The sequence below is a fragment of the Geotrypetes seraphini genome, chromosome 4 (genome assembly GCF_902459505.1).
Source record: "Geotrypetes seraphini chromosome 4, aGeoSer1.1, whole genome shotgun sequence".
NCBI lineage: Eukaryota > Metazoa > Chordata > Amphibia > Gymnophiona > Dermophiidae > Geotrypetes > Geotrypetes seraphini.
The window spans coordinates 188797934-188819052 of NC_047087.1; the positions used below are offsets into that span (position 1 = coordinate 188797934).

Here is a 21119-nt window from a genome sequence, read left to right on the forward strand (position 1 = left end):
CTGATGAGGGGGCGTTTGAAAAAGCAAGCCTCTGGAAAGATTGGAAGAGAGCATCAACCGATGGAGAGACTGCTTCAAAGGAGTGACTTTGATGTGTCGAGAAAGAGGATCGCAAACCTGCGTCCATTGAGATGCCAGGGTCCACTGAGGAATTCTGAGGTGAAGTCTGGCAAAAGGAGTCACGTGTACTGTGGAGGCCATGTGACCTAGGAGTACCATCATGTGTCTTGCTGAGATGGAAGATCGGGAAGACACTGTATGACAGAGTTGAAGTAGAGCTTCCAAACGTTGCTGTGGAAGGAATGCTCCGAGTTGGACAGTGTCCAGAACAGCTCCAATGAATTGTAGAGTCTGTGAGGGTTGAAGCTGAGATTTGGGAAAATTGATCTCGAATCCCAAACTTTGGAGGAACCAGGTAGTATGTTGGGTCGCTACAATAACCTCTTGAGATGTGGAATCCTTGATGAGCCAGTCGTCGAGGTAGGGAAACACCTGAAGACCATGATTCCTTAGAGCTGCTGCTACCACTATAAGGCACTTGGTGAACACTCTGGGAGACGAGGCTAGGCCAAATGGTAGTACTCTGTATTGATAATGCAGATTCCCTACCTGAAATCTGAGGTACTGACGGGAGGCTGGATGAAAGGGAATATGAGTGTAGGCCTCCTTGAGATCCAGAGAGCATAGACAGTCGTTCTGCTCGAGAAGGGGATAAAGGGATGCCAGGGACAGCATTCAAAACTTTTCTTTGACTAGAAATTTGTTGAGAGCCCTGAGATCCAAAATGGGTCACAGATCGCCCGTCTTCTTCAGAACAAGGAAGTAAAGGGAGTAAAACCCCCTGTTTTGCTGATCCAAGGGAACTGGTTCGATGGCATGGAGACGAAGCAGAGCTTGAGCTTCCTGAAGAAGAAGGGCGGTCTGGGATGGATTGGAAGGATACTCTCTTGGAGGAAGCTCTGGTGGAACCTGAGTGAAATGAAGAGAGTATCCTTCTCTGAGGACGGTAAGCACCCAGAGGTCGGAGGCAATTAACGTCCATCAGTCTTAAAAATCATGGAGACGATCTCCTATAGGGGGAAAAATAAGACAGAGTCAGAATGGTGGAGGTTATGCTCTGTTTTAAACAGTCAAAAAGGCTGAGAAGCCTTAGGTGCAGCAGAAGGTTGGGGTTTTTGCTGCTTCTGAGGTTGCTGCTTCTTAAGAGGAGGGCGAGTGTATGGAGCTGGCTTTGGAGCATAACGCCATTGGTAGATAAGAGCAGGGCGTGCAGGCTTGGCAGAAGCTGGCTTTGGCTTAGGTCTGACAATTGAAGCAAAAGATTTCTCATGATCAAACAATTTCTTGGTGGCTGCCTCGATAGATTCATCAAAGAGGTCATTGCCCTCACAAGGAATTTGCTAAGTGGTCTTGAAGATTAGGGTCCATATCAATGGTACGAAGCCAGGCAAGACGACGCATAGCCACAGAGCAAGCAGCTGCTCGTGCAAACAACTCGAATGCATCATAAGCTGGCTACTCGGTGACATTCTTTTTGATGCTTCCTGTGCTCTCTCCAGTTTCCTGGAGAGAGCACTGAAGGAAACTGGAGAGAGCACAGGAAGCATCAAAAAGAATGTCACCGAGTAGTCAGGAAAGCCAAGAAAGAGTATGAGGAGAGACTGGCCAAGGAAGCAAGACATTTCAAACCATTTTTCCGATATGTGAAAGGGAAACAGCCAGCGAGGGAGGAGGTGGGGCCCCTGGATGAGGGTGACCAGAAGGGAGTGGTGAAAGAGGAAAAAGAAGTGGCTGGTAGGCTAAACAAGTTCTTCTCGTCGGTCTTTACAATAGAGGACACATCCAGTGTGCCAGAACCGGAAAAAATCTTCAGGGGAGATCAAGAGGGGAAATTATCATGCATGGAGGTAAGCCTCGAAGACGTTCTCAGGCAGATAGATAGATTAAGAACGGACAAAGCTCCGGGCCCAGACGGGATCCACCCGAGAATACTGAAAGAGCTCAGAGATGAAACAGCAGAGCTACTGCAGCATATTTGCAACCTGTCCTTGAGAACAGGGGTAATCCCGGAGGACTGGAAGATAGCGAATGTTACACCGATCTTCAAAAAAGGATCGAGAGGCAACCCGGGAAACTACAGACCGGTGAGCTTAACCTCTGTTCCGGGGAAGATGGCCGAATCACTGATCAGGGAAGGTATCAATGAGCATATAGAAAAAAATAATCTGATGAGATCGAGCCAGCATGGTTTCTGTAAAGGCCGATCATGCCAGACAAATCTACTGCATTTCTTTGAGGGGATAAGTAAGCAATTGGACCAAGGTGACCCAGTAGACATTATATATCTAGATTTCCAAAAAGCCTTCGACAAGGTGCCCCATGAGCGCTTACTGAAGAAACTGTGGAGTCACGGGGTGGAAGGGGACGTGCACAGATGGATCAAAAATTGGCTGGCGGACAGGAAACAAAGGGTAGGAGTAAAGGGGCACTACTCTGACTGGATAGGGGTCACAAGTGGTGTTCCGCAAGGGTCAGTGCTGGGACCACTGCTGTTCAATATATTTATTAATGATCTAGAAACGGGGACAAAGTGTGAAGTTATCAAGTTCGCGGATGACACAAAACTCTCCAGCAGGGTCAGAACTGTTGAGGAATGCAAAGAACTGCAGAGCGACCTGAACAAACTGAGTGAGTGGACAAAAAAATGGCAGATGAGCTTCAATGTGGAGAAATGTAAGGTCTTGCACATAGGGAAGGGGAACTCCATGTACAGCTACGCGATGGGAGGGAGGGTACTCGGGGAAGGCAGCCAAGAAAAAGATCTGGAGGTATTGGTGGATAACACAATGAAGCCGGCGGCGCAATGTGCAGCGGCCTCAAAAAAAGCGAACAGAATGTTGGGCATTATCAAGAAAGGTATCACTACCAGAACGAAGGAAGTTATCCTACCACTGTATCGAGCAATGGTGCGCCCACATCTGGAATACTGCGTCCAATACTGGTCGCCATACCTCAAGAAGGACATGGCAATACTCGAGAGGGTCCAGAGGAGGGCAACGAGGATGATAAAGGGTATGGAGAACCTTTCATATGCCGAACGGTTAGACAGGCTGGGGCTCTTTACCCTGGAGAAGCGGAGACTGAGAGGGGACATGATAGAGACTTATAAAATCATGAAAGGCATAGAGAAGGTGGAGAGGGACAGATTCTTTAGACTAGCAGGGACAACTAAAACAAGAGGTCATTCAGAAAAACTGAGAGGAGACAGATTCATAACGAATGCAAGGAAGTTCTTCTTCACTCAGAGGGTGGTGGACACCTGGAACGCGCTTCCCGGAGAGGTGATAAGACAGAGTACAATTCTGGGGTTCAAAAAGGGACTGGATGACTTCCTGGAAGCGAAGGGGATTACAGGGTATAGATAGAGGTTTACCTTACAGGACATTGAGCGAATAGGGTATGGATATTTTAGGTCAGGTAGGGAACACTTTCAGGTCATGGACCTGGGGGGCCGCCGCGGGAGCGGACTGCTGGGCACGATGGACCCCTGGTCTGACCCGGCAGAGGCAATGCTTATGTTCTTATAAGATGACTGGAGGAGATGCAATCGGAGTTGAGTCAAAGAAGCAATAACTTATTGAAATTCAAAGTGCATTTGAGTATCCAAATAATGCAAGAACTTCGGCAATAAAGAAATCAGAAATTCAAAATAAGTGATGAATTGAAAATTATAATTGAGGACTTTAGAGGACATCATAGCATTTTGATAGACGCGACGTCTGAATTTGTGCATAGTCTTCCCTTCCCTTCCAGGAGGGACGGTGGCATAAACCTTGTAAGGATGGGACCTCTTTAAGGAGGACTTAACAAGGAGGGATTGATGAGATAACTGAGTGTTGTCAAATCCTTTGCGATGCACAGTTTTATACCTAGAGTCCAATTTTCCTGGAACAGCTGGTATGGAAAAAGGTGTCTCCATGATTCGACCAAAAAGTCTGATTCAAAAGCTTATGAAGTGGAAGCTTAAGAGACTCTGCCGGAGGTTGAGGAAGATGCATGACTTCTAGATACTCCTTAGAGTATTTTGAGCCAGTATCTAATTGAAGATTCAAGTCCACAGCCATCTGACAAAGAAAAGATGAGACAGATAGCTAGTCTGCCAATGCTTTGCCTCGAGAAGAACTCGAGGACGTTGAGGCAGCATGAGTCGAAGATGAAGCTTCGGCATCAAAGGTACCTGGTGACTTGGACGAGGCAATCGAAACTGGAATATCCTCGAGGTTCAGCATCGGAGACCTCGAATGAGGCGTCGGTGGTCTGGTCGAGGTTGGAGTAGATCGAGGCTTAGAGGAAGATGGTCTGTCTTGAGAAGATGAACTATGCCTGGAATGATGCCTCGAGGAAGGCCTCGAACGTCGATGAGAACTGTGTTTGAAACCAGATCTCGAGGATCGAGGAGACTTCGCCTCAGAGACGAGAGCAGCCAATGCTATCGGATGAATAGGACTAGAGGCTGTAGATCGAAACTCCAGAGGCTTCGTGGAGGAACCTTGATGCACTCTCAAAGACTCTGCTCCTTATATAGAGTGTGAGGACTCCCGTCGAGGCACTCACAAAGAATCTGCTCCTTGCTTTACATGCTTGGATGCCAGACCAGACATTCGCAGAGACTCTGTTCCCTGCAAAGAGTGTGTACGTTCAGACTGGGGCAAAGGAAGCGGCTCGACCTCGCGGGAGTCTGCTGAATGCCCAGGCTGGATAAGAGGTAGCAGTTTGGGTCCCATGTTAGTAAGGAACTAAACTGCTTCTCTAACATGGTCTGGAAAGAAGCCGGCAAGGATGGATCCACGTCTGAAACCGGACCACCTGCTTTGGCTTGAGGTTCCTTCGAGGTAGTGTGAGTGTGCTTCGACCTGGGAGTCTTAGACACTTTAATCACCACCGGCAGAACCGACTGCTGAGCTATCTGACCTGAGGAAACAGGGGAAGATGGGGAAGATACAGCAGATGACGTCGAAGCAAGAGCCGCTGCAAACGACGAAGGTCTGATGAGGCTCGAGGTGGAAGCAGTAGGCGCAGGAGCCTCAGTGGGAGTAGAGGCCGAAGACGCCTTTGAAGTCAAGGGATCAGTAGAAGACTCCATCTCGAAGAGCTTGTCCACCAAAATGCAACGACGCTTGAAAGCACGAGGCTGAAGTGTTTGGCAAGGCAGGCACGACTTAGGATGATGTTTTGGCCCAAGGCACTTGAGGCAGCGTCTGTGAGGGTCCGTAAGAGAGATCACGCGCTGACACTTGCTACACCTCTTGAAGCCCGTGGCAGGCCAGGACATAGAAAGAAAAATAGCCGCTGCAAAATCGAAGCCCTCGGGCTGCGGCCGTGCGGCCTGTCCCAGAAAACGAACGGAAGAAGAAATTTTTTTTTTTTTAACTAACATAAAAGAAATAAACTAAAAACAGCGTTCGTGAGGAAAAAAACACAAACCGCGGTTGAGAGAGGGCACAAAGGAACGAAGTTAAACGCAGAGAGTCAAAGACGGACTTCTTGGCTCCGTGGAAAACTGAGAAGACACGTCCTGTGCTGGGCGGAAAGGCGCTCGCACATGCGCAGTGCGGGCAACTCGAAACTTCGAGTTTCTTCAAACAAGTCTGCTTGTGAGGCGTCCGCATCTGGGCTCCATCGATGACATCATCCATATGTGAGAATACTAGCCTGCTTGTCCTGGGATAAATAAAGGTCAAATGAAACACTCAGTCTAAATGATATCTTTATACTTAACTCATTTCAAGCTCATTTTCAAAAAAAGAGAGACGTCCAAAAGATAGCATAAACCAGCACTTGGACAAGTTACTAGCCAAAATATTCAAGTGGGTATTCTCAAAACAGACTTTCCAGACACCTTTCTGGTCTATTTCTTTTCAGTGCATCTAAATCTTAAGAGAGTATGTTAGAGGCATATTTTGGGTGGGCTTAGGACATGAACGTCCTTCAGGGATAATCAAAACGTCCGGGGTGCCATTTAGACATTTGGGGCTAGGCCTGTTTTAAAAACGAATAAGGATCAAAGAGGTACCCAAACTGACCAGATGACCACTGGAGGAATTAAGGAATGATCCTCCCTTACTCCCCCAGTGGTCACTTACCCCCTGCCACCACCCAAAGATGTGAAAAAAAACAGTACACTTTAGCCTGTGAAACGAGAAGGTGCTGAAAAGTTCTCAGCCCAACCAACTTACTTCCAAAATCCTGAGCATTATTTTGCCACTGTAGCTGCAATTTGCAGAAACAAAATTCTAAGTTTTGGCATTGTTTCAGATCATTGATTGAACCATATCCACATCATTCTCTTCTTGGTTGGGCTGAGAACTTGTCAGCACCCCCCTCCTACAGCTTCAGATGGTCACACAGATATATGAGCCCAGCAGAGGGGCACTCTTAAGGGTTATTGCAGTGAACATCACATTAAAAGTCCAAGGTACACGTCACTATAACTTGCTAATATTGTATGGTGAGCCCTCCAAAACCTGCTGTACCTACATTAAGATGACACCTACAGGCATAAGGACTATTATTATGGTGTACAGGTGAGTACAATAAGTTTTGGGTGGGTTTTGGAAGGCTTACCTTACAATATAAGGAGGTTATAGTGACATGTGTACCTTAGACTTTTTATGTGACATTCTGTGCTCAGGAATGCTCAGCTGTCTAAACAGTTTGCTATAAATGTTGGCTGCCTAGACGTCCCAAAAACTTTTCTGCATTCTTCCTATAGATGTCTGAATATTCGAGAATAGCCCCCCCAAAAAACACAGATGAACTAAGGGCCAAAACATTAAAAAAAGATATGATAAGACATCTTGTAGCTTTGCCAATTAATATTTTCTCTACTGGATTTCTGGACATCTTTCCCAAAACATCCAAACACACTTAAGACATCCTATCAAAAATGCCCCTCCACAACTTCAACAGGTGCTCAGCTCCTGCCAGTTACAATTGCTGCAGTACTCATCATTGTGCCCTTGTAAATCAAAATGAAGCCTCTAAGTACATACCCTGTATTAACTTCCCTTCTTTTGAGACACCATCTGTATACTAAAGTACCTCAGATCATGGCCTGGTCTCCTGGCCTGGAAACGTCTTCTCTAATAATCCTTTCATTTTCAGTAGCACATCACCATCAGTATTGTAATCACCATAACAGAAGCTCATGTAAACTGCTCTGAATCGATTCCCCCAGTCATTAGTAGTGCTCCAAATCTAGCAGTTTCTTACTTGATTCACACAAGGACTCTCCTGACATCCTGTCTCTTGGAAATGTTAGACTCACACTGATCTGCAACTGTGCATGAGCAACCTTGAGACATGTCAGAACATGGACAGACTTGCTTCAACGTGCTTGCTACTTTCTTTCATACTCAGGTAGATAAATTATTAAATGCCTTTCATAGTTACATTGACATATAAAATGTTACATGGTATGGGACCTGAAGATTTATTAAGATATTTATCCTTTCCAATAAATAGGACTGGATTCTTGTTTCCAGCATTCTTTGAAGATCAGTTATTCAACAAATAAATATATTTGTTTGACTTTTTGATGAGGTTAGTTTTCATAAACCATAAAATATCACAGATAGAGGAAGACATGCTAAAATATCTGGAAAAATTAAAAGAAGCTGGTCAAGTAATCAGAAAAGCAGATACCAAAATGTGGGGGGGGGGGATGGCCGACACAGTAAAACATGGGGACAAAACATTTGTAATATTCATATCATGATGATATTTTATTTATTTTTTTTTTTCCTTATTATTTTTTATTTTCAAGTTTTACATAAAGTGTACAAAATATTAAAATATAATTGATAAATACAAAATATCACTTTTATATCTAATACATCATATTCTAACTATGTTTTTCCCCCTCTCCCTCCCCCCACCCTTCTATTATTTTTCATTCATACATTACATATTGTATAACATATTATAACATATTATGTAGAAATTATTTTCATTACCCCCCCTCTATGTGTGTCACAAAAAAGATATTTAAAAGAAGAAAAGAAGAAGAAAAATCCTGCTATTTATTCATTGCAGTATTTTGTCAATGGCCCCCATATTTTTATAAATTTAGTATATGTCCCTCTTTGTATTGCTATTGTTCTTTCCATTTTAAATACATGACATATTGTATTCCACCAAAATGTATAATTTAGGTTATTATAATTCTTCCAATTATTGGTTATATGCTGAATGGCCACCCCTGTCATAATCAATAAAAGCTTGTTATTTTCTGGTGAAATTTGACTTTTTTTTCTCATCATCATTCCAAATAATATTGTATCGTATGATATTGCTATATGATTTTCCATCAATTTATTAATTTGTGGCCAAATTGAATTCCAAAAACTTTTAATGTAGGGACAATGATACAGTAAGTGATCTAATGTCCCTGGTTCCAGATTACAGTGCCAGCATTTATTGTCTAATTTTTGCAAACGTGTAGGGGTCCAAAAAGCTCTATGTAATAAAAAGAACCAAGTTTGTCTCATAGATGCTGACACTGTACATCTCATTCTCCAAGACCAAATTAGTGGCCATTGAGATGCATTAATTTGATGCTTAATCTCAATGCTCCAAATATCTCTTAGACCATTTTTTGGTTTTTTATTCAAATATCCAGATATTAATTTATACCACAATGCGGCTTGATGTCCTAGGAAGTCTGCTTGAAAACATAAGAACTTTAAACTATATTGATTATTCAATGTTTTCCATTCAGGGAACCCAACCTGAATGGCCTGCTTCAATTGCAACCATTTAAAACTTTGTGTTTTATTAAGACCAAATCTATGTTGCAATTGTGAAAAATCCAGCAGTTTACCTTCTGAAATAACGTCATCTAAAGATCTAATGCCTGCAATAATCCAGTTCTTCCAAAGGATTTGAGCTCCGCCAATTTTGATCTTGGAGTTTATCCATAAAGATTGATTAGTTGATTTATTTATTGGGATAGGTGTTAATTTATTTATAAATCTCAACGTTTTCCAAGTATCCATTAAAATTTTATTTTCTCTGTATCTTCTAGGCATGTTAATACTTGGAAGGTGAACTAAATTTAGGGGAAACATAAGGCGCCATTCCAAATATAACCAATCAGGTGCATTATCTATAAGTTCTGGGAGGATCCAATACATACCCTGACGTAGAATATAGGCTTGATGGTACCTATAAAAATTTGGAAAATTTACCCCTCCCTCCTTGATTGATTTTTGCAAAGTTACTAAAGCTATTCTAGGTGTTCTACCAAGCCAAAGAAATTTCGTTAAAATGCTATTAAGCTTTTTATAAAAGGACCCCTGAAAATAAATAGGTATCATACTCATTTGGTAGCAAACTACAGGCAACATCATCATTTTAATAGTTTGAACTCTCCCCCACCAAGAAATATGTAAAGGGTTCCATTGCTCACATAACTCCGTAACTTTTTTTAATACAAATTTTTCATTTTCTTTTACAGTATCTTCAATTGTATTTTTAACTTGAATGCCAAGATATTTAAATCCTTCTTCCTTCCATATAAATGGAAAATCTTTAAATAGTCCTTTTACACAATGAACATTTAAGGGTATAATTTCAGATTTATTCCAATTAATTTTATATCCTGAAAATTTACCAAACTTATCAATTAATTCTAATAAAGAAGATAAGGTAGATTCTGGATTTTTCAAATAAAGCAAAATATCATCAGCATAAGCCGAAATTTTATATTCCATATCTGAATATGGAATACCCTGTATCTCCCTCGTTTGTTGTATTGCTAACAATAAGGGTTCTAATATAACATCAAATAACAAAGGAGATAAAGGACAACCCTGTCTAACTCCCCTCCGCAATTGAAATCCATCAGATATCTTATTATTAATATTTAATCTTGCAATCGGGAAGCTATACAAAGTTTTTACCATTTGTATAAATCCAGAACCTATATCAAACCATTCTAAAGCTTGATACATAAAATTCCATTCTACCCTATCAAACGCTTTTTCTGCATCCAAGGAAACTGTAAAAGTCGGTTCATCTATATTTTTTGATAAATTTAACATATGAAACAATAATCTAGAGTTATTAGAGGAATGTCTTTTAGCAACGAAACCCGTCTGATGCATATCTATAATATGTGGGAGAGCTTTGGCTAATCTTAACGCCAAAATTTTCGCCAAAAGTTTATTATCCACATTTATTAAAGATATAGGCCTGTAGTTCGAAACCAAAGTAGGATCTTTATTTGGCTTAGGCAGAACAATTATTATTGATTCAGCCATAGTACCTTTAATATCACCTTTTATAAGTTGTGTTTGATATAAATTTAGTAAATATGGGGAAAGAATATTTTGAAATGTTTTATAAAATCTTCAAAAATGATAAGAAGAGATTTGTTTTCCAAACAAGCAGTGTATTATGGAAATTCTAATAAGGTGGGGAGATTATTGGCAAATTATCTTAAAGCAAAAAAAAGGAAAACTAATGTTAATGGGATAAAAGATGATAATGGTACAATAACAAATCAAACAGATAAAATTTTAAAACAATTTCTAAAATTTTATAAAGATCTATATTCTTCCGAGCCTTATTTGGAGAGACAAAAAGATGGTAAAAATTTTTTAGATTTAATTAATGGACCTAAGGTTCCTGATCATATAAAACGGAGTTTAGATGAACCTATATCATTAAAAGAATTAGAAACAGCATTGAGATCTCTTAGAGTTGGATCCGCTCCAGGTTACACAGTAGAATTTCATGATGATATTTTAATTATTGATTGCTTTTGTATTTTCCCGTAGATTTTATGGCCTCTTTGAATGTAAATCACCTTGAACCTTTTTGGTAAAGTGCAATTAATAAGTTGTATATTAGATTAGCTCCTTGGAGAACTTGAAAAGTTAACTGACAAATATCATGGTCGTTATGATTCCACACAGGAAATATGGACTTGATCCTGCAGGAGGACCACAGTGGGAAAGTATGTTAATATAAAATTGAATGGTGGCCTGATTGTAGTTTTCCATATACAGTGGAATGGGTTATTATTTTAACATCTGTACTCTGGTAAGGGATTATTGGTGGGTAGGAGGGCATTTCTTCAGCTGTTTTTGATATTTTGCTTCCTATGCCTTGTTCCTGTATTGTTTTGGGTGTTGTGGAAAAAATGTTTCAATAAAAATTTAATGATAAAAAAAAAATATCTTGAGGGTTGATAGTCAAAAACATTAATTGTAATAGGAGCAGCTCCTACCCAGCAAATCTTACAGCTCCTACCCAGCAAATACTTCCTCTGACCTCCTCTGCAGTATCTGAATAGGGGGAAGAGTTGGAAGTTATTCAGTTAGAAGTGATATTCAGACAACTAATTAAATAAAGTTAGGACAATCAGAACATCACAGCTAACCGGATAGCACAACCAGTCAGCACCAATATTGAATATTCAGCAAAAGCCACTATCCGGTTACTGCCACTGAATAGTTGGATTTTTTTTTTACCCATGGTGGCCCTAAATTGGTTCTCTTATTTTAATTCCTATTAGTCTATTTTGTCTGTCTATAAGTGCCACCCCCACTTACACCTCGTGATATCTTTTAAGACATTTTATTGTGTATTGTGCCGACATTGTATGTAATATATCTATAATAATAAAATGCTATCTGCGCATGCGCACTCTCGCCGCGTGTTCCCCGAGATCTGATCTGTCGCGCTGTGCCAGTGAGAGTGCGCATGCGTGCTTAGTACGTCACTGGCAGGGATGGAGAGAAGCAGCGCTGCTGGGAAAGAGGCCGTCCTCGCCCGCCCCAAGACCAGGGCAATCTCAAGGCGCAGTGGCCATGCTAGGGGTAGGGTAGGGAGGAGGGCTTTGAGGCAGGCGGCTGTTGGCGGAGAGCAGCCGAATGCAGGAAGCGGAGCGGCTAGGTAAAAAAAACAACAACAAAAAAACAACCAACCGAGTGAGCCAGGCCGCTGAGAAAGTGCGGTAGGCCCGGGCTGGGCTGCGAACGGGGACGGAGCTGGGGCGGTGAGCCTTCCCTTCGACTGTCCGCTGAGGCGAATAGTTTTCCAGCGGCTATGTTTCGCTCCCTCTGCCACAACTTCCTGTTTCCGGCAGGGCGGGACGCGGCACATGGAAAGAAGTTGCGGCGGAGGGAGCGGGACGTTGGAGAAGCAAACTTTTGGGTGGTGTTGGAAACTTCAGAGACACGTTTGTAGGTCAGACGTGGGGATGGGGCGTTTGAGAATGAGGAAGAGAAGTCGGGCCACGGACGGTGAGACTCGGCAGAATGGGAGGAAGAGATGCCAGACCGTGGGCAAAGCAATCCACGTGTTTTGAATTCGGGTGAAGAGAGCTGGTTGGGTTGTGAGGGCTCTGAAATGCGCTTGACTTGGTATCTCTGGGTTATCTGTTCTTTAAGGCTGGCTGAGTTTTGCTTAATATCTGTTTGGAAGGTTGAAAACAATTGCTATTGTCTTTAAAATTGGCAGTCTGGATGATGACGTCAAAATTCAATGCAATTCAGGGAAGTGGTGTGGGGGGAGGGAAATGGAGGGGGAGGGAATGCTGCTTTGGCTGCTGCACAGGGAAGTGGTGGGAGAGAAACGCTGCTGCATAGGAGGCAGTGAGAGAGACAGATAGATAGAAAGACAGACAGCGGGAGGAAGGGAGACAGAAAGAAAAGAAGAAAGACACAGGGGCAGGGAGATACACAGAAAGACAGACAGACAAAGGGGGCCAGGGACAGAGACAGACAGAAATAAAGACAGACAGACAGACACATATTCTAGCACCCGTTAATGTAATGGGCTAAAATACTAGTTATGCCATAATATGCACCACTATTTGAATACTTTTCCCCTGCTAAAATTATTTATTGCCAATGTCCAAATTGTTCTTGTTTGGGTGAATTTCTTCATAAAGGTGGTGAATAAATTCTAATATATATATGACGCCTCTTAGCACCTCCTGTGGGAAAACTACTCAGTTTCAATCTTAGCAACTATTTTAAATCCTGTTTTCAAACCCTTTAAGCCCATATAAGCATGATTCTCTTTCGTCATTTATGAAATCGTTTCCAAAACTACTGTACTTTGCTTTAAAGCAGTCTCATACTAAAAAGGTCTTTTTGAATGGACATATGCTTTACAAATAGTTTTTTGGTTACTGCTTCTGTAAACATATTTCCTGGTACCAAGAAAAACTGGTTCAGAAGAAAAAGGATCCTGTTTGTCAAACAGCACTACAGTAATCTGTTCTAGCATGCAAAATGAATACTTCACAACAGGAAATTTACCTGAGGGAGTGCTCCATAGTTCCAGATATAACCCTTGTGAGGAAACACATTTGCAACATAACGAAGTTTCCCTTTCTTTACATCTTGCCTAACTGGGTTGAGTGGATCTTTTGTGTTTATCTGCAAAGAAAAAAAACATTTAGTACTTTATTTTTACAAAGACTGGTGGCACTTTACAGAATACTAATACAGAATATTATCAGTTGTTTTGTTTTCACTCCCCTTCGTTCCACCTTGCTCCTTTCTCTTTAAATATTGTAGTTTTGCCCTTTTCCTACCGTTTCAGTTCTGTTTGTGATTTACAGTTACCTATTACTCGTCTTTCATCCTATTGATTATGTATTAGTTTACGTTACCCTATTTTATCTTTGTAAACCGCCTTGTATTCTGATTTGGCGGTATATCAAATTTGAATAAAAACATGAAACTTAAGTAATGGCCTTTACAGGACAAGACTCCATTCAGTTCATCAAAAGCTTTGTGAAAAAGATGTTTGATGAAAAACCTGTGATTTTGACTTAAAATTATAGAAGCTGCTTTAAAATGTTACATAAAAACACGTGCTATGCTGGGTCAGAACAATGGTGCATCAAGTGCAGGATCCTCTCTTTGAAGTAGGCTTTTAAGCTGAAACATGGACTGTGTTGGGTCTGCTACATAGACTGGCTTCAATGTTTCATCTGTTTAAATAAATTTCAATTACTTTATCTTTGTTCCATCCCCACTTCTTTCATTATTGTTAGTTTCTTGGGGGAGGGGAATTGTGTCTCTCTTTTGGTTTGCATTTCTTTCCAAATTTGCCAATTAGTTTCATAGCATGTTCCCTAGTTCTAGTGTTACTTGAAAGGGTAGATGCTATTCTCTATTAATCTGTTCCACCTCACTCGTTTCATAAAATTGCTGCCTTATTTCCTGTCTCAGTAGTCTTCACCCTGAATATTTAGTGCTGGGTTATGTCTGGGCACTAAGAACCTGATTCTCTAAAGGATAAATGTTGACCGCTGCCTGCTGAATATCAGCTAGTATATGCTTTCCTACAAAATGAGCTATGTATTTTCCAAGATTTGAAGGTCCTTTTCTTCCAGTGGTGACATCTAACAAGGAGCCTAACATTGTAAACATTGTAATGTATTACTTGTACTGGTTCACATTAAAATTTAGTCTGCCATTTAGATGCTCAGCTCCCAGTTTCACAAGATCTGCAGTTCCTCAAAGCACACTTATGTTTTGGCTACTTTGAATAATTGTGTATACAGGTTTTTATTCATCAATTCATTCAATGCTCCCTTTTCCAGATCACTAATGAATTTGTCAAACATCGATCCAAGCACAGATCCCTGGGACACTCAACCATTCACATCTCTTTAACAGGACCATTTGATATCCCATGACTTTTTAGATTTCCTAAGGAATATCTCATGGACTTTACATGCATTCTAAAAATAGACATACTGTATTGACAATCTTGGCCTTATTTACATATTTATGCACCTACTGCCAAAACTGAAAATATGGTAGTGAGCTGAAAATGGCAGCCATCAAGTTTCCAAAACACCACACCTTCTCTATCTCTACTAGCATTGAAGCACCTCCCCAAACATAATTCTTATGATCTTTTAGGTGAACAGTAGCATTCTATGCAGTCAGGCAGCTCTCCTCATTCCTGCAGCTGTCCATGCTCCTTCACCTACAGGGAGTGATGAGCCTAAACCACCTTTCAATGCCTTTAGCAACTATCTTATGTGACAAAGCACAGTTACTTACCCTAACAGGTGTTATCCCAGGACAACAGGCAAATATTCTCACACATGGGTGACATCACCAATGGAGCCCCGGTACGGACACTTGAAAAGTAAATCACAACTTTAAATTTTTGAAAGCTCGCGATTAGCCTGCACCGCACATGCACAAGTGCCTTTCCGCCCAACATAGGCACGCGGTCCCTCACTTAAGATAAGCCAGCTAAGAAGCCAACCAGGGAAGGAGGATGGGTTGTGAGAATATCTGCCTGCTGTCCCTGGATAACACCTATTACGGTAAGTTGCTGTGCTTTATCCCAGGACAAGCAGGCAGCATATTTTCCCACATGGGTGACCTCCAAGCTAACCAGAATGGGATGGTGGGAGTGTTGGTCTTCAAGAAAATAAATTTTGTAATAATGACTGGCCGAAATGTCCATCCCGTCCAGACAGTAATGTGAAGTGAATGTATGAAATGAGGACCAAGAAGCAGCTTTACAGATTTCCTCAATAGGAGTAGATCTGAGGAAAGCAACCAAAGCTTGGACTTTGTGAGCTGTGACACGACTCTCCAGTAGTGCTGCCCGATTCGAATTGATTCACCAATTCACTTTGGGTGAATCGATTAGAATCGATTTGTTTTGGAAGAAAATCGGACTTACCGATTCGTTGGCCCCTTTGGTAGAGACCCATTTGAAATTTGTATCTTGCCAGAGCTGGTGAATGTGAGCTAGGATTTAACAGAGAGAGAAGAAAAGTATTTTTTGTTTGTTTATTTTGTTTACACCACAGCACCAGTGTGGGTAGGAGAGGGCAAAGGGGGTGAAGAGGCTATAAAATAAACTCATCAGGATGTTTGGAAAAAAATACCCAATTGTGCAGGAAAATCGAATCAAATCAAAAAAATCGATTAAATAGGCTGAATCGAATCAAAATATTTTTTCCTGAATCGGGCAGCACTACTCTCCAGGTGCAGTCCAGCCTGAGCATAACAGAACGATATACAGGCAGCTACCTACTTGGAAATCATTCTCTTGGAAACAGGATGCCCCAACTTAGGATCAAATGAGATGAAGAGTTAAGGAGATGTGCGATGTGGTTTTGTCCTGTTGATGTAAAAGGCCAAAGCACGCTTACAGTCCAGAGTGTGAAGGGCCGTTTCTCCTGCATGAGAATGAGGCTTAGGGAAAAAATCTGGAAGAACAATCGACTGATATGAAACTATGTCACCACTTTCGGGTGTGTGCATAGAACCACTTTATCATGGTGAAACGCTGACGGGTGGATCTGCCACCAACGCTTGAAACTCACTGATCCTCCTGACAGAGGTGAGAGAAATGAGAAAAATAACTTTCCAGGTGAGAAATTTGAGATGAGCTGTGGCTATTGGTTCAAATGGAGGCTTCATCAATCTGGAAAGAACCACATTAAGGTCCTAGACTACTGGAGGAGGTTTGAGAGGTGGTTTCACATTGAAAAGTCCTTTGATGAACCTGGAGACCAAGGAATGAGCAGTAAGAGGTTTACCCTCATCTGGCAAGTGAAAAGCTGTAATAGCACTGAGATGTACTCTAATAGATGTGGATTTGAGTCCAGAGTCAAGACAGAGGAAGTAGATAATCCAACAACAGTTCCACTGATAAGGAAGTTGGATCATGATAATGAAGAAGACATCAGGAAGAAAACCTAGTTCACTTTTGTTGATAACATTGTTGCATGGCTGGCTTCCTGGAGGCGTCAATAATATTGCGGACAGGCTGAGAGAGATGTAACTCATATGGGTTCAGCCCAAGAGAAACCAAGCTGTCGGGTGTAACAGTTGGGATCTTGGATTTGAAGGCCATCCAGGTGCGCCCCTCAGGCATAAGGAGATGCATCCATTGTTATCACCTTGTGGTGAGGGGGTAAGTGAAAAATGAGACCTCTGGATAGAGGTCTGGAGGAAGTCATCCACCACTGAAGCGACTGCTGAAGAGATGATGTCATAGAAATGTGTTGTGAGAGACGATCTGTCGCTTGAGACAACTGAGAAGCTAGGGCCCACTGAGGAATGCAAAGATGTAACCTTGCTAGTGAAGTTACATGAACTGTGGAAGCCATGTGACCCAGAAGAACCATCATGTGCCTCGCAGAGATGGTGTGAACCTCAACATCTATTGACAGAAGATGAGAAGAGTGTTCAGGCGATACTCAGAGTAGTATCGAGGATAGCCCAAATGAACTGAAGACACTGAGTCAGAATTAGGTGAGATTTGGGGAAATTGACTTCAAATCCCAAAGCCTGTAGGAAGGAAATGGTCTGAGATGACACAGCTTTGATCAACCAGTCATCCAGGTAAGGAAAGACTTGAAGACCGTGGAATCGGAGAAATGCGGCCCACAACAATCAGGCACTTTGTGAAGACCCTGGGAGAAGATGCCAGGCAGAAAGGAAGAACCTTGTATTGGTAATGACGTCCATTCACTTGAAAACGAAGGTACTTGCGGGAAGCCTGATGAATTGGTGTAGGCTTCTTTGAGAGCATAGCCAGTCGTTCTGATCCAGAAGTGGATAAAGAAGGGCAAGGGAGAGCATCCAAAATTTTTCTTTCACTAGAAATTTGTTGAGATCTCTGAGACCCAGAATGGGTCGTATACCTCCCGTCTTTTTTAGAATTAAAAAATATCGGGAGTAGAATCCTGATTCTGCTGAGAGAGGAACTTCTTCTATGGCATTTAGAAGAAAGAGGGATTGAATCTCCTGAATAAGAAGGGAAGACAATCCATACAAAAAGAGAAAGAATTAGAATCTTCTATCAAAATGTTAGAATTACAACACATGTCTGCTCATTTGTATGACCCGTCCATACATCAACGTATACAAAATCTTAAATACGAATATAATACTTTGGTTTCGTGCACAGCCAGGAGGGATATTTTTATTTCATCCTCTGGTCACTACATGGGTGACAACCTCATGGGCCGTCCTTTGGCTAGATACCTTAAAACTAAATCTAAACGTTTGCACATCGCAGCTGTTCAAGACCCGTCAGGACAGATGGTTAAGACTAGGTCCCTGATTTCTTCTCAATTTGAACAATTCTATACCTCCTTATATAAATCCGAACACTCAGCCTCTGACTTTGAGATAGACTCTTTTCTTGCTCCCTTGATTCCCTCATCCTTATCAGATTCTGTAAAAATGGAACTTGATTCCCCTATCACTATATCTGAAATAGAAGCTGCAATTACTTCCCTGCCCAATAGTAAAGCACCGGGTCCAGATGGCTTCACTAATGAGTTTTTCAAACAATTTCGAACTCTTTTGGCCCCTCATCTTCATACTTATTATGAATTTCTACATTCTACTCCAGATAAACAATTTAATTTTACTGAGGCTACTATTGTAGTTATTCCTAAACCTGACAGAGATCCCACCTTGGTTAAAAATTTCCGCCCCATTTCTCTTCTTAATCTAGATTATAAAATTATGGCAAAACTTCTTTCTCTGAGACTCAATAGAGTGATCCCCTCTCTAATTCACAAAGATCAAGTAGGATTTATTAAACACAGATACATAGGTGATAACTTACGCCTCTTCCATCATGTTAATGCCCATGCTAAAACTCTTTCAGATCCTGTAATCGGCCTGGCTGTTGATGCTGAAAAGGCCTTCGATCGCGTCGAATGGCTCTTTCTTTTCCGAATCCTGAAATGGTATAATTTTGGTTCGTTCTTTATAAAATGGGTTGAAACCCTGTACAAACAACCCACAGCTCGAATCTTGATCAACAATTCCCTTTCCAACAAATTTTCACTTCACAGAGGCACTCGCCAAGGCTGTCCACTCTCCCCTTTATTATTCAACCTAGCTCTAGAACCTCTCCTTTCGGCCATTCGTCAATGTCCCTCAATTAAAGGCATTTCCACTTCCTCTCGACAGATTAAATTAGCGGCATATGCTGATGATGTTCTTCTCTTTATCCGAGATCCTACTAATTCCCTTCCAGCTCTCGTTAACATCGTCTCTCGATATTCCTTGCTCTCTGGATACTCAGTTAATTGGGAAAAATCGGAGATTTTCCCCCTTAATGATCATATTTCTCCCTCAGACCTCACTCAATTTTCTTTCCCATGGTCGCGTGGGGCTGTGAAATACCTAGGTGTCTTGATACATAAAGATCCAATTCACGCTCAAGATCTTAACCTGTCTAAAATCAAAAACGTAGTCCTGAACACTATATCTCGTTGGTCTCCACTATATTTATCTTGGTGGGGCAGGATTGCTTCCATCAAAATGACTCTTGCCCCCCAAATAAACTATATCCTCTCAATGCTCCCATCTTTATGTAAGAAAACATTTTTTCAGTGGCTGGATAAAAAAATTTCTGAATTTGTTTGGAATAAGAAAAAGCCTCGAATTGCTCTTACCAAATTGAAAGCCTCCAAAGTTCATGGCGGTTTAAATTTACCAGATTTCTACTTTTACTATATTGCATCATTGGCCAAATATGGAGCTTATTGGATCACGGACCCCTGTTCCCAGGACCCTCCAGCTTGGTTCGAGATGGAACGATTTATATGTACACCACTACATGTCTCTTGTATGGCAACAATTCCAATCCCTAGACATTTGAGAAGATACTCTCTGTTGAGTGCGACGCAGCATGCCCTTCATCTATTAGATGCGATAGCAGAAATTTCAATCAAAGATAGCCCATTTGTGTCTATTTGGAACAACCCCAAACTCCAACACAACGGAAAGTCACTTTCATGGAAAAGATGGCAGCAGGCTGGGCTATGGTTTCCTCATCAAATAACTACTCAGACCTCTATTGTGCCTTTCAACACACTCTGCTCTACATACTCATTACCTCCTTCCACATTTTCTCAATGGCTTTCCCTCACTGAAGCAATATCCTCTCAGTCCCTACGATTTGACTTTGAGTTATCCATTCACACTATACGCCATTGGTCTTTACTGGCTATATCGAAGGGCAAAGCAATCTCTTTATTTTACAGCATACTAAGGGACAACTCCTTTATCTTTTCTCCTCATTCCATGAAACACTGGGAATCCATACTAACAACCCCTCTTACTGATGTTGACTGGGATCTTTTTTGGTCCTCGACAAATCGTCCTCTCTTATCTTCCAGAGTTTCACAGTCAATGTTCTTCGTCATGTGGAATGCGGTATGGACTCCTTTTCGGATGTGGAAAGCCAACCTTAAACAAAACTCTATATGCTGGAATTGTATGAAGGAGGCCGGAACCCTTGATCATATGCTCTTCCACTGCACTCCAGTTCGCTCCTTCTGGTCTCGCATTTGGGACACTATAAAGCATGTTACTAATTGTTCGGATGAACTTTCTTTGGATATTATAATTCTCAGATCTCAGCACCCCTGCTTTATTCTTTCGAATTGTCCTCCTAAACTTATTGACACTATGTTTGTGACTGCCCTTATGCATATATTGAAGAATTGGAAATCCTCTTCATCATTGGATTATACTTTTTGGTGGAAATCTTTGTGCATGTATCATAAATTTGAATCATATGCTTATGAGAAGAAAAATATTGCTCGACTATCCATGAACATGACACTATGCAACTCACCTTGGAAATTCTTAGACTCCTATGTTAGATCTGTTTCATAGACACTCCTGTCCTTCTCTCTTTCTCTTTCTCTCCTTCTCTTTCTTTTATCTTTTCTCTCCTTCTTTCTTTCTTTCTGTTTTCTTATAAACAGTCCAAGTACTTTGGATCTCTTAGAAGGTTTCAAACCCAATTACAATTGATTGTAGTTACTGCTGTGTTACACTAAGTGTTATTAGTTTCGAGATCCCGGTGTCGTACATGTATCTGAATGCATTTTTGGACTGTATCTTTTCATAAAGCTTAATAAAAATATTGAACTGAAAAAAAAGAAGGGAAGACTGTATAGGGTCTGAAATAGACTCTCTTGGAGGATGATCCGGAGGTAGGGTATGAAAGTGGAGAGCATACCCCTGACAAATGATGTCTAGAACCCAGAGATCTGTAGTAATGAGCTCACACCGGTTGAT

General features: G+C 41.4%; 1 protein-coding gene across 2 annotated transcripts in view; it reads right to left on the reverse strand.

Moving 5' to 3' along the window:
* PPA1 (inorganic pyrophosphatase 1) overlaps window positions 1–21119 on the reverse strand; it is a 149906-nt gene that overhangs the window by 56481 nt on the left and 72306 nt on the right. For both annotated transcript variants that reach the window (XM_033943446.1, XM_033943448.1), the window contains one exon: window positions 13335–13454. In XM_033943446.1, coding sequence (XP_033799337.1) covers window positions 13335–13454 — 120 coding nt within the window. The remainder of the gene's footprint in view (window positions 1–13334; window positions 13455–21119) is intronic.